At 31.1% G+C, this 14,507-nt stretch overlaps 1 protein-coding gene across 1 annotated transcript; it reads left to right on the plus strand.

Annotated features, from left to right (window-relative positions):
* The first annotated feature begins 12,086 nt into the window (after positions 1-12,086).
* Positions 12,087-13,299, plus strand: LOC108324489 (uncharacterized). Its single transcript, XM_052875490.1, has 5 exons — positions 12,087-12,230; positions 12,476-12,562; positions 12,606-12,656; positions 12,752-12,869; positions 13,166-13,299. The coding sequence occupies exons 1-5, from the start codon at positions 12,096-12,098 to the stop codon at positions 13,231-13,233; spliced, it is 459 nt and encodes a 152-aa protein (XP_052731450.1). The 5' UTR covers positions 12,087-12,095; the 3' UTR covers positions 13,234-13,299.
* Positions 13,300-14,507: the final 1,208 nt, after the last annotated feature.

Genomic DNA, 14,507 nt, shown 5'->3' on the forward strand with positions numbered 1-14,507 from the left:
CCACAGAGTTATTTTGACCCCGATATATTTGACAAGTATGATTAATAATAAAATATGAAATTAAGATATTGAATTAAATTATTGAATAAAAATTAATATAATGAAAAATCTTCAATCACTTTATTAAACCGTGTACTTAATATGTTGTTTTGATAAGGATAGGAACACTCCTCAAAACAAGGCCGAATCTTAATTACTTAACTTCAGGATCCATTTATATGAACTTATTTTTATTCTACTAACCTTAGAAAAACAACATTTCTTAGAAAAACAACATTGACAGATTTTTTTATTTATTTATCAGTAAACTTATCATTGATAAATTTAATTTATTAATAAATATTTGTAATTATCGATAAATTTGACGCTCCAATTATTTCCATTCTTTTAGAGTACATTTTAACATAGATTATTAAATTCATATATTAAAAAATGTTTTGTATTCCATCTAGATAAGTTTGAATATTAAAAGATAAAGCAAGTAACTTCTAGAAAATATTGTGATTAAAAAGATAAAAATGATAATACAAGTAAATAATAAAACAAATACAAAATATTAATTAGTTAAAAAATTAATTAAATATATAATAAAATTAGGAAATTATAAAATTATCACATCATAACCTTTAAAATTATAAATTATAAATTATAAATTATAAAACTATAAAATTATAAATTATAAAATTATATTCTACAAAGACGATGTAAGTGAGGAGTATTTTTACCAAATACTTCTTTATGAGATGAATGTCAAAAGATAGACATGTAACTCTTGAGAAGTCACTTAGTTGTCATTTATCAAAAGTTTTGGTTGAATTTATTTGGTGTTGTTGTTTGATTGAACTTGTTTGTTGCTGGTTTATAAAATACCAAAAATTGAAATTTATTCTTTTTCTACTTTTCAGGTCTCGTAGAGTTGTAAAAAAAATATCATAATTAATTAAAAAAAACAAAAAATAAAATTGATTAACGTCGTAGATTGATAAAATTCGACATTAACGTCGAATTTTTTAAATCTAACGTCAATTTAACGTCTCTTGATCTCTTGATATGACGTTGTTGGCGAATTCGTTGTTAAAAGCTCAAAATATTTGACATTGTACGCTATTTTTGTACTAGTGATATTTGTTTAAAAATGTAAATTTTATTTAAAAAATGTCCCACACATAACATTTGTTTAGGCATAATCGATGTAATATCTTTTACAAAAAGATATATTACATCGATTATGCTTAAAACTGATGTTATATGTATATTGAGACATACATATAACATCGATTATAAACATAATTGATACAATATGTCCTTTTGGAGAGAGATATTACATCAATTATGTTTAGAACAAATGTATATGTGAGTTTATACAGACATATATAACATCAGTTTCGTACATAACTGATGTAGTATCTTTTATCACAAAGACATATTACTTCAATTTCTAGTTTAACCAATTTAATTTTTGATTATTTTTTATGTAAATTAATATGATTTTGGAGTGATAAATAATGTTAATAGATGTATTTTACACTATCATTAATATGATTATTTGACTGATATAATAAACAAAAATAACTTATATATAAAATGTAATTTCTACACTAATGAATTTTAAATTTCATTTACAAAATAAGAATTTAAATTCATTCTCACATCTATATTTTTTCTATTCGTACTCTCGCCTCAGTTCAAATCAAGACATCATTTGTTCAATTGGGTGGGAACATAATCTTCTCACCGTGAGATCATCAAATTTAGCTTTTAACAAATATTGGATGAGTTATCTTTTGTATTGATGTGAGTGAAAGTTTTCGCATCTATCAATCCACGATAATGTTAATAATATAAATTTTTAAGCTTATATAAGTTAAAAAATAATCTTAACCAATATAAATCATAAATAATAAATAGATAATTTTATTATTTTGTAAGAAATACTTATAAAGATACTCAACTTTAGATAACTTAAAATATTACAGATTATCATACAGACAAAGGATTTAACAAAAATTAAGATTGTGTATGATATAAAATAGTGGCAGGCTACGCCTGCGGAGCGTACGCTGTGCCGTCGTTAAGACGATGGCGAGGGACGTCGATCTGGATAGGGGCAACAGGAGGTGGTTGCTTCGTTAGCAGGCATCCTGAAGATTCTGAACTAGGACTAGTCTGTTCAGGTGTGGTGGTGGTGATGGGTTGAAATGTTGCAGGGGTGATGATGGCGAGTATAAGGAACAAAACTAGCGTCCCGGGTACACCATATTCCTATTCATTCATCCTACCGATTTTATTTAATTATGTAATTTAAAAATTATTTTTTAAGAAAAAATTAAATTATAGAATTCAGAAATGATAAAATAAGATTTTCTTATATGTAGATGCCGGAAGAAACGTACGAAGGTGTAAGTGCTAGAGGAAAGTGTGTCGTTCTTATGGTGGCGGCCTAATGGGACTGTAAGGGGTGCCGGGACTCGGTGGGATATCGATGGGGATGGGCATGGGATGTTTCGTAAGAGTTGATTGCGGTATGTGAGGAGCTTCCGAGCTTTCATAGTTCTGTTCAAGTGGTGGCTTGAAATGATGCAGAGGTAAAGCTTTACGATTGAAGTCAGCAAGTGTTGAAGGGGTGAAGATACCGAATACAAGGAACAAAACTAGCGTCCCATAGTATGGCATCTTCCTTTCCATTATAACCAATTTTATTTATGCTTCAATCAACTATAACACCCCTTTTATACTACTCTTTCTCCAAACGTTCACGTTGCGCTTGGTTTTTTAAAAATATTTTTAAAACATTACTTATATTCACACAATAAAACTCCTTATAAAACTCGGAAAAGTCAATATAAAAATATTTTTAAAACATTATATTCAGACAAATGTTGGTCTTGTCTCATCTCTCCCTCCTTCAATGTTATACATCATCACATGGGTTATCTTCTGCTTATGTGTAAATAACATGATCATCACAATAAAAAAAATTAAAACACACTCAAACACAAGATTAGCTAACATAGAATATTTCAATAAATATACAGGTTAATTTATTGTATAACAAGTGTTACAAAGATTTGGTAGAACTGATAGTGTTTAAATGGATTTGATTTGGATATAACAGTGTTTGAGTTATGTAACAAGTATGTAAAACAAAATTGTTTTAATACATGTTAAACATATTTGATAAAAAAGAGGTTGGTTTCAATATGATAAAAATGTGTTAAGGTTTGATTTGACCACTTTATCCCTCTCTTATACTAAGTCAATTCTTATTTATATAAATTCAACTGTTTATATTCTCAAAGTACTCTAAAATGTAATTTTAAGTCCATTCTTAAAACCTAGAACCTAGGATTTTCGATATGATTTTTTAGTAATTACTTGAATGAATCATTTATATTAAGATTTGAGCTCTATTACTAGCTAGAGTGATATAGACAGTTGTCGCATAGAACTCTAGCAATAATCCTAGTTTCCCCATAGCGTAGGAAACAACCTAAGTATCAATCTGAGAATTGTCTAATTTTTTAGTTAAAATGTGCCCAATTATGCCCTTAAAAATAAAACAAAAAATTAGAGAACGAAAAGAATATAAAATCTATTATGAAATATGCAGTAATGTTAATAAAGAGTTAAAAATAACACAACAACTCCCCCCTACCCCACACACAAATGCCTTTCCTTACACTTCGTTTTTCTTAATTTTTCTTTTCTTTTTCTTTACAATTTGTTCAATGTACCTCATTTTTTTAAAAAATGAGTCTTGGAAACATTTCTATTTGATTAGATTTTTTAAATAAAATAAGTATCTATTTGTTCTTGTTTAGGGCATTGAGGAGTGAATTTAATCGAGTAGATCAACATGTTAAGTGTAAAGAAGAGATGTGTCGATAAATTTTGTTGTCGATAATTAAAATTTTAAAATCTATCGATAAAATTTGTAAGTAATTAAAATTTTAAAATTCATCGATAAAATCTTTCAGTCATTTAAAATTGGTGTTGGGGGAGCTTTACCCACCTATATATATCTATGTTTTTTTATGATGAACAAAAGAATGTTTTATGGTTTCTTGCACAACAAATGACATAACAATTGATTTATACTTATTGTGTTTGTGCTTAAAATGCTTGATGTATGCATTCATTGTTTGTAAATGAATTATAAGTTTAAACAGATTGCACATTACATTTCTGGTAGAAATAATCGATTAGACATTGTATATAATCTATTATATTTCTTCAGATATCATCATTTGCTTAACAGGGGCAAACAACTGTGTAGTAATCGATTAAATAAGTTGTATAATCAATTAAAACACATTGCTATACCAACATATGTTTGTTTAGTGCATTGATCTGTTTGGAATGAAAATTGATATAAAAATTTGCTTAAGTGTTGAACTTAACCGATTACATAAGTTTCCTAATCGATTAAATTGTTTCTCTTGTGAAAATGAATTTCATTTAAAGCCTTATCTGTCTATAACGGTCATATGAATTTGTTATTGGCTTGTATGAATTGCATAATCGATTACATGCGCTATATAATCTGTTAAATCTTAAACAAATGTAAAACTGTTAAAGCAGAAGGAAAAACTTAACAGATTACATTAATTGCGTAATCAATTAAAGTGCGTTAGGATTCAAAAATCCTATAAATAATTGTCTTGCATGCTATTTCAATAACATCTTTGATCTATCAATTTTATAACTAAAACTTTTTGATTGAGTATTGATTGCAGGAGCGTCTAAGAATAAGTCTTGGAGAATCAAAGATCACATTTGGGTTAATAATCTAGATTCTTGTAAGAAAACTGAGCTGAAAGATTTCTGATAAATTCTGCATTGCTGGTGTACTACTGTGAAGATCAGATTCATCATTTGCAATTAGTAAATTATGTTCCTGTGCATGTTTGCTAGGGGGAGAGAACCGTAGTGTTCTTCTTAAGAGTTGGAATTGCTCTTAAGGTGTTTTGAGAGCTGATATTGTTCTCTGTTTTGGTAAGATTGTGAGTGTGTTCACATCTTGTTACTACAAGTGATTTTGAGTGGGGTGAGAAGTACATTGAGAGGGTATATTTCCATATTCTTGTATCTCAAACATTATAGTGGAATCCCTTCAACTAAGGTTATTGAAGGAAGACTAGATGTAGGCTTGACCGAACTAGTATATATCATTGTGTTGATCTTTCTCTTCTTTCTCTTTTATTGTTTATTCAACATACATCTTTTTATTGATTCAAGAAAACTACAGATTTTGCAAAGCTTTTGAAAAAAACAATTTTTTAAAGCAAAATCCAATTCACCCCGTCTTGACTTGAAATATAGGGCTTCACTTTTTTAACAAAAATGTTTATTACCAAAAGTGATGTTAGTATTTATTTAACTTTTCTATCAATCATTAGAGAAAACACACGACTAATGGAAGAAATAAGGTCCATTAACAACATCTGAACACTAATATGAGAGTATGTGTTATTAAGACCCATTAAAAAACACATCACATGCTCAGAATGCAGAATGAGATGAGGTATGTCTAGGTCTCATTCTTGTTCGTCTTACACATATAATGGTTAGGAGATGGAGAATACTAGTGTATCTTCTCATGGTCGTAGGGTGAGGAGGTTGAGTGTCTATTACACTCTATTGAAGGGATTAATGTTGATCAATGTGGTGGAGATACTATTGAAAGGGCTTTAGTTGCTTCAATTTGTTATGGTTGACTTCTTTGAATGCAAGAAGTTTTGTTGTGTCCAATTTTTCTGTAGACAACGCATCCTTTTCAAGAACCTCCCTTACTTAATTCAATATCATACTTCTTTATCTCCCACGACTCTAGTCTTATATTTTTATTAGGTCTTCCACGCAATACTCTTTTCCTTGGTGGTAAGATATCAAGATATAAAGTTTTGTTAGTTATATTTTTCTTATATTTTTCTTAGTTGCTTCAATTTGTTATGGTTGACTTCTTTGAATGCAAGAAGTTTTGTTGTGTCCAATTTTTCTGTAGACAACACATCCTTTTCAAAAACCTCCCTTACTTAATTCAATATCATACTTCTTTATCTCCCACGACTCTAGTCTTATATTTTTCTTAGATCTTCCACGCAATACTCTTTTCCTTGGTGGTAAGATATCAAGATATAAAGTAATTTCTCACACTTTCTGACCGTTTATAGGGTAGATTATTGATGTGAAGTTTCTTCATATGTTGACTTCTTGAACCAATGATCAATGAAGTCCTATCCTTTTAAATTAAAAAATTTCATTGCAGTCAGGGCCTGACAGTAAAGAATACTACTTATGCTCCATTTTTTGCATTTGTATCTCATTTTCTCAGTGTTGATCACAAATTGCTCCCCCAATTTGTGAGGCGTGTCTGACATCAAATAACTTCTCTGCTGACCACCTATTATGAATATATAAACCCACATTATAGCTATCACAGACAGATCCATAAGCACTAAATTTTTAAAGTGGGGACCTAATTGTGACTAATTATACAAAACAAAGGACCAACTTCAAATACTTAAACTACAATGAGAACCAACAATTCACTTACCTTGTTATCAAATATCCTGTTAACCATGATTCATTTTGAAGTCTGTTTACAACTACATTTGCTATAAGGAAAATATGCTCATTCTCAATCTTCTCATTGTTGTTATGGTTGACATCTTTGCAAGCAAGAAGTTTTGTTGTGTCCAATTTTCCTGTAGACAACACATCTTTTTCAAAAAGCTCCCTTTCTTAACTCAATATAATACTTCTTTATCTCCCACGACTCTAGTCTTATATTTTTCTTAGGTCTTCCATGAGTACTATTTTGGTTGGTTGTAAGATATCAGGATATAAAGTAATTTCTCACTCTTTCTGACCGTTGATAGGGTAGATTATTGATGTGTAGGTTTCTTCATATATTGACTTCCTGAACATATGATAAATGAAGTCCTCTCCTTTTAAATTAAAAAATTTCATTGCAGTCAGGGCTTGACAGTAAAGAATACCACTTACGCTCCATTTTTTGCATTTATATCCCATTTTCTCAATGTTGATCACAAATTGCTCCCCCAATTTGTGAGGTGTGTCTGATGTCAAATAACTTCTATGCTGACCACCTATGATGAATATATAAACCCACATTATAGTTATCATAAATAGATCCAAAAGTACTAAATTTTTGAAGTGGGGACCTAATTGTGACTAATTATACAAAACAAAGGACCAACTTCAAATACTTAAACTACAATGAGGACCAACAATTCACTTATCTTGTTATGAAATATCTGATTAACCATGATTCATTTTGAAGTCTGTTTACAACTACATTTCCTATAAGGAAAATCTGCTTATTCTCAATCTTCTCATTGTTGTTATGGTTGACATCTTTACAAGCAAGAAGTTCTGTTGTGTCCAATTTTCCTGTAGACAACACATCTTTTTCAAAAATCTCCCTTTCTTAATTCAATATCATACTTCTTTATCTCCCACGGCTCTAGTCTTATATTTTTCTTAGGTCTCCCATGAGTACTATTTTGGTTGGTTGTAAGATATCAGGATATAAAGTAATTTCTCACTCTTTCTGACCGGTGATAGGGTAAATTATTGATGTGTAGGTTTGTTCATATGATGACTTCCTGAACTAATGGTAAATGAAGTCCTCTCATTTTAAATTAAACAATTCCATTGCAGTCAGGGCGTGACAGTAAAGAATACCACTTATGCTCCATTTTTTGCATCTATATCCCATTTTCTCAATGTTGAACACAAACTTCTCCCCCAATTTTGAGGCGTGTCTGACGTCAAATAACTTCTATGCTGACCACCTATGATGAATATATAAACCCACATTATAGCTATCACAAACAGATTCATAAGTACTAAATTTGGGAAGTGAGGACCTAGTTGTGACTAATTATACAAAACAAAGGACCAACTTCAAATACTTAAACTTCAATGAGGACCAACAATTCACTTACCTTGTTATGAAATATCTGATTAACCATGATTCATTTTGAAGTCTGTTTACAACTACATTTGCTATAAGGAAAATATGCTCATTCTCAATCTTCTCATTGTTGTTATGGTTGACATCTTTGCAAGCAAGAAGTTCTGTTGTGTCCAATTTTCCTGTAGACAACACATCTTTTTCAAAAAGCTCCCTTTCTTAATTCAATATCATACTTCTTTATCTCCCACGGCTCTAGTCTTATATTTTTCTTAGGTCTCCCATGAGTACTATTTTGGTTGGTTGTAAGATATCAGGATATAAAGTAATTTCTCACTCTTTCTGACCGTTGATAGGGTAGATTATTGATGTGTAGGTTTCTTCATATGTTGACTTCCTGAACATATGATAAATGAAGTCCTCTCCTTTTAAATTAAAAAATTTCATTGCAGTCAGGGCCTGATAGTAAAGAATACCACTTACGCTCCATTTTTTGCATTTATATCCCATTTTCTCAATGTTGATCACAAATTGCTCCCCCAATTTGTGAGGTGTGTCTGATGTCCAATAACTTCTATGCTGACCACCTATGATGAATATATAAACCCACATTATAGTTATCATAAATAGATCCATAAGTACTAAATTTTTGAAGTGGGGACCTAATTGTGACTAATTATACAAAACAAAGGACCAACTTCTAATACTTAAACTACAATGAGGACCAACAATTCACTTTCCTTATTATGCAACCATGATTCATTTTGAAGTCTGTTTACAACTACATTTGCTGTAAGGAAAATCTGCTCATTCTCAATCTTCTCATTGTTGTTATGGTTGACATCTTTACAGGCAAGAAGTTCTGTTGTGTCCAGTTTTCCTGTAGACAACACATCTTTTTCAAAAAGCTCCCTTTCTTAATTCAATATCATACTTCTTTATCTCCCACGGCTCCAGTCTTATATTTTTCTTAGGTCTCCCATGAGTACTATTTTGGTTGGTTGTAAGATATCAGGATATAAAGTAATTTCTCACTCTTTCTGACCGGTGATAAGGTAAATTATTGATGTGTAGGTTTGTTCATATGGTGACTTCTTGAGCTAATGATAAATGAAGTCCTCTCGTTTTAAATTAAACAATTCCATTGCAGTCAGGGCATGACAGTAAAGAATACCACTTATGCTCCATTTTCTGCATCTATATCCCATTTTCTCAATGTTGAACACAAACTTCTCCCCCAATTTGTGAGGCGTGTCTGATGTCAAATAACTTCTATGCTGACCACCTATGATGATATATAAACCCACATTATAGCTATCACAAACAGAACCATAAGCACTAAATTTTTGAAGTAGGAACCTAATTGTGACTAAATATACAAAACAAAGGACCAACTTCAAATACTTAAACCACAATGAGGACCAACGATTCACTTACCTTGTTATCAAATATCTCGTTAACCCTGATTCATTTTGAAGTCTTTTTACAACAACATTTGCTATAAGGAAAATATGCTCATTCTCAATCTTCCCATTGCTCATAACTCAGCTCTATACTTGTATTTCAGAAAATACCCATTCAATCAAATGATAGGTCTACATGTTATGAAATTTTCCTTTCATACCTTCAAACATGCATAAAATCTCTTTAATATTATGACACCTTGCATCACCTCAACTTTTAACTTTATTGTAGAACATGGATTATTTCTCAAGAGCTCATGTGCATAAGCATTTATTTCTATATTGTTCTTTAAATGATTGGTCAACATGGTGTGATACAATAGTTTTAGCCCAAAAAGCCATATTTCTAGAGATACCTATATTCTATTTCCTACTCATTTTGTCATGGATGTCCATCACCTTCATATGTGGGTTTTCTCTAATTGTCTTCTCTATCTTCTTACTTAGCCACTTGGATTTCAGAATAAAATCCCTATTATAGCTAAGATCATTAATTATTTTCCTTAATTGTCATAACTTCGCTGCAGACATATAAGCACAATAATCATACCACTTGTATTTTCCCTTTTCACCCCAAGCATTTCATTGTAACTCTCTTTTTATCATTCTTAACAATTTAGGCAAATTAATACACTTTTTCAAAATTAGGGACCCAATTGAGACTAATTAAAATGAATAATCAAATAACACTCTCTTAGTAGGAATGAACAATATATCTCAAAGGTTACAACTTCACTCAGTTATTGATTTCACAATATTCAAGCTCTCAATCCAATTTCTCTAAACACTGTTGATGTGACAATTTCTCAACACTTTGGTCTTTTTCTATTCTCTTGTTTGTGTTATTTTTGTATGGCTTTGTATTTCTTATATAGGTGTTGCATTTGATAGCCATTGAGAATTTGAATTGCAACTCTTTATTTGTAATCTTCTTGATATGGAATGACTTGCTCAATTTCTTGAATTTGATTTTCGATTTGAATCTTCAACATCATTAAAGACTCATTTTCGAATTAACTTATGCTCTTCAGGATATCTTCTTTCTGTTTATTATTAAGATCAAACTTGGTTTAAATTATACTTTTTTCAATGTTTATAATTGTCCTGTTAAGGAAAATTTATGTGACTTGATTCTACATTTGAATGGCTGGAGCAATAAGATTATCCAATCAATCAACCAATTCATTCATCATTCACATAGAATATTTTCTTAATGTTCATATTGTTTGAATGTTTGTTTTCAAAAACTCTCCTCTTCTAGAATGCAATTATAATAAGCTAATTTTCATAAAAATCGTAGTTCAAATACTTAATTCTTTATTTTAACACTTATATCAGTTTGCATCATTAATGAGAGATCAAAACATATATGAGACATCAAAGCAGATTATAATTGTTTCAAAAAAAGCAAATAGAACAAAAAAAGCATAATTGAAAGCACAAAGAAACACCAACAATTTTTAACGTAGAAGACCCCTCAATGCAAGGGTAAAAATCACGAGTCGTCCAGACCAAAGAAAAATAAACTATGATCAATAATAGGGTACTAAAGAGTCTCCAATAATCACTAGTGGAAAAATACCTTTCTATAACAAACCTATTATAACGTATAAAAATTATCCGTCATACTAGGTTGACCGGTGGCAAGATGGTAATAAAAATAGGACATATTATAACATAGTTTTATAAATCAGTTATAATATGAAACGCGGTGGCAAACTTGTAAATAAGTATAAGACATATTATAACGTAGCTTTAAAAATCAGTTATAATGTAAAATACGGTTGTAAACTCGTAAATAAGTTCAAACCCTATTATTGATATATTATAACGGAGTTTTAGAAATAAGTTATAATATCTCTTCCTCTTTAATTTCTCACATTTCCCTCTCGCTAGATTTCATTTCTAAGTTCACTCTCACTCTCATTCCTTTCTTCCGCTCTTCGTCTCATCCCTCTCACTCGCATTTCTCGGCATCTCCGTCATCAGCCACATCATTTTCAGCGCTTCAGCCACGTCGTGGAGCGTATTCCTTCTCTCACTATCACGCTTGGAGGTCTCATTTCATTTCCTCTCGCGCATTCGAGAGAGCACTTTCATTTCTCACATTAGAGAGCCTCACTCTCATTTTTCTCCATTTCGGTTTCCTAGCGTCTTCCTTCTCGAGAGACATCTCCTCGTCGCACGTCGTTCATCATCACGGCAAGCCTTCTTCACTCACAGAATCATCTCTATTTCCTCTATCCTTCATTTTCCACCGAATCATTCATAGAGCTAAACCCTCTGTTGGGGTTTCTTCTCCTTTTCACCATTTTCGTTCGATTCCACCGATTAAAACCTTGTTTTCACAATCAGAAACCTTTTCCACCGATTCAACTTCGATTTACATCGATCAATCGGTCCAGAATAGGTTTCCTTCTTCTTCTAGGGTTTCTATCAAGTTTAATCCTCTATTTCTTGTTCTTCTTCGAATTTTAGTCATATTTCCGCTGCGTCTTCTCTGTGGAAGAAGCTTCGAGGATTCGCGTCGCGCCTACAATCATCTTCTCAGAGTCGCTCTTCCAACCGTAGTTATAGTTCACATTCTTCTCTGTAACACTTTTCCCCTCTTTATCCTGTTAATTTAGTTTTCATATTTATAGAAACTTTAATAAAACCTGTTTGCTTTTATTATCATATTATGTAAAGTAATGAATGCTATTTTCACTCTTTTTATCTTTGTTTTAATTTTTCCATCATTTGCAGACCCCTACTTGAACACTGATGCGGGGACAATGTCTCCTTTCGAGCATGGGGAGGTTTTCGTCTTAGATGATGGTGGAGAGGTAAGCAAATGAAAATTTTCTACAACAAGATGACAGTCATTAGATTTTTTATTTCCTTCTAAATTCAATGGAAGGTTGAGGTTGTATGTTATGTTATACTTTACCCTACTCTTTTCATTTTCTCATTTTACTTCATAAGTGCAAGCTAAAACTTTCTGAGTCGTAGTAAAAGAGGATATTTGCAGCTTGTTTTCCTCTGAAAGTTTTAGATTGCCATTTTCATTCTTTTTTTTCGTTTGTGGAAGGTTGACCTTGATCTTGGGAACTACGAACATTTTTTGGGCATTAAATTAACTCGCAACAATAACATCACTACTGGAAAAATGTATCAGGTGAGCCAGATGTTTCTAATTGTTTTGTTTTGGATGTTTATAGTCTGTTATTGAGAAGGAGAGACGAGGAGATTATCTTGGAAAGACCGTACAGGTATGCTTAGTCTTTGATTCTTCTTCCCCTTTGAAGCTATTTGTAATTGTTGTTGGTGCCTTGGTTTTCATTTTTGTTTTTTGCTTTATTTTTAGGTAGTTGCACACATAACAGATGCTATCCAAGAATGGATAGAACGAGTGGCAAAGATACCAGTTGACGGGAAAGAAGGGCCGGCTGATGTTTGTGTCATTGAATTGGGTGGAACTATAGGTAAATAATAGTCAGAGAAAACTTTCAATCAATATTAAGATAGAAAATTTTCAATATTATATTTCTATATCCATTCAATTTTTTCCCATATTTAATTCTAAAGATTATGGGTTAGATGGAACTTGAAAACTAAAAATTGAAAATGAATTATACTTAGCAAACAGTGGGAGAAAATAATATTCATATTCATATTTTTCGTACTATATTCTAAGGCAACCACCAAGTTTCTTCTCACTTGGTGGAGGAATTGGCTATATTTTAAAGCAACTAATTTAGAATGACTTTCTTTCATGCAGGGGATATTGAGTCCATGCCTTTTATTGAAGCATTGCTGGAACCGTATTTATGCAGTTTAATTTGTTAATTTCATGGGTTTGACGGTTTTCTTTTTTTCTTTTTTTTGTTAAAATTAAATTTCATACTTTTCCATTTTAAGTGGTTTAAGTTCATGCAATATCCTAAACCTTTTCCTTTGAATTTATCCTAAAGTGTTTGGGTCTTCAAACTAATTCCTTTATCATTTACAGTGTTGCAGCAAAGCCTAATTTAAAGGAGTCGACTGCAAGGAAAAAAATTATGACAGATGTGATGAAACTGTGAGTGGCAGACATCTCAAATATGCATCATCTAAAGAAAAAGAAAAAACATGTGCATAGATATTTATTTATCTTAATAGTGGCCAATGTGGAGCTTACAACAATTGTTACGTGCCTCAGGTTAGAATTGCAATGGTGGGAAAATACAGAGGCCTTTCAGATGCATATCTTTCTGTTCTGAAGGTAACTTACTCCTAAATTAGTAACTGAACCCTTCTATTTTTTACATAATAATTTCCTCCTTTTGGATTCTCTACAACTTCTTTTTTATTCAATATGCATACTGAAACATAAAGAGGCGATTACTGATCTATCTACTACATTACTTATGTTAGTTGACCTTTTGGTTTTGGTTTTGCTTTTATGCAACCCTCTGACGATTGATTAAAATATATTGCTGCAGGATCCTGAGGCATATAAAGTTGCATGGAATCTTTTAAAGGTATTCCTACTATTTAGACTAAACATATTTATTCCATTTTCAGATCTTTAATATTGATATATATGTTAAAATCTCATATAGTGATATATTATTTATTGGTTTTCTGTAATTGGACTTATTCTGCACGGCGCTGATGGTGTTCTAGTTCCTGGAGGTTTTGGTGATGGAGGAGTGCAAGGGAAAATTCTTGCAGCTAAGTATGCTTGAGAACATAGTGTTCCATTTCTGGGCATTTACTTGGGGATGCAAATTGCTGTCAATGAGTAGAGATTTGTTCTTGGGTAGATGATGTGAATCAACTACTGCTGAATGATTTAACACAAGTGTATCTGAATCATTTAAATCTGCATAATATAAATGATGTATTAAATATTACACTATTTAATGTTTGAAGTGAATCTATTTTGTTAGTTTCATTAAATTTTTTTATTTGAAGTTATATTGATTATAAATGGGATTGAATGAGATGATAATACAAGTATATTATTATAATTTTCAAATGTAATAATTAATTTTTTTTTAAAAAAAGCATATATTATAACGTACTAAACAATGTACGTCATGATACGTTGATCACATATTATAACGTACAAAAATATA

Source organism: Vigna angularis, chromosome 3 (genome assembly GCF_016808095.1).
Source record: "Vigna angularis cultivar LongXiaoDou No.4 chromosome 3, ASM1680809v1, whole genome shotgun sequence".
Taxonomy (NCBI): Eukaryota; Viridiplantae; Streptophyta; class Magnoliopsida; order Fabales; family Fabaceae; genus Vigna; species Vigna angularis.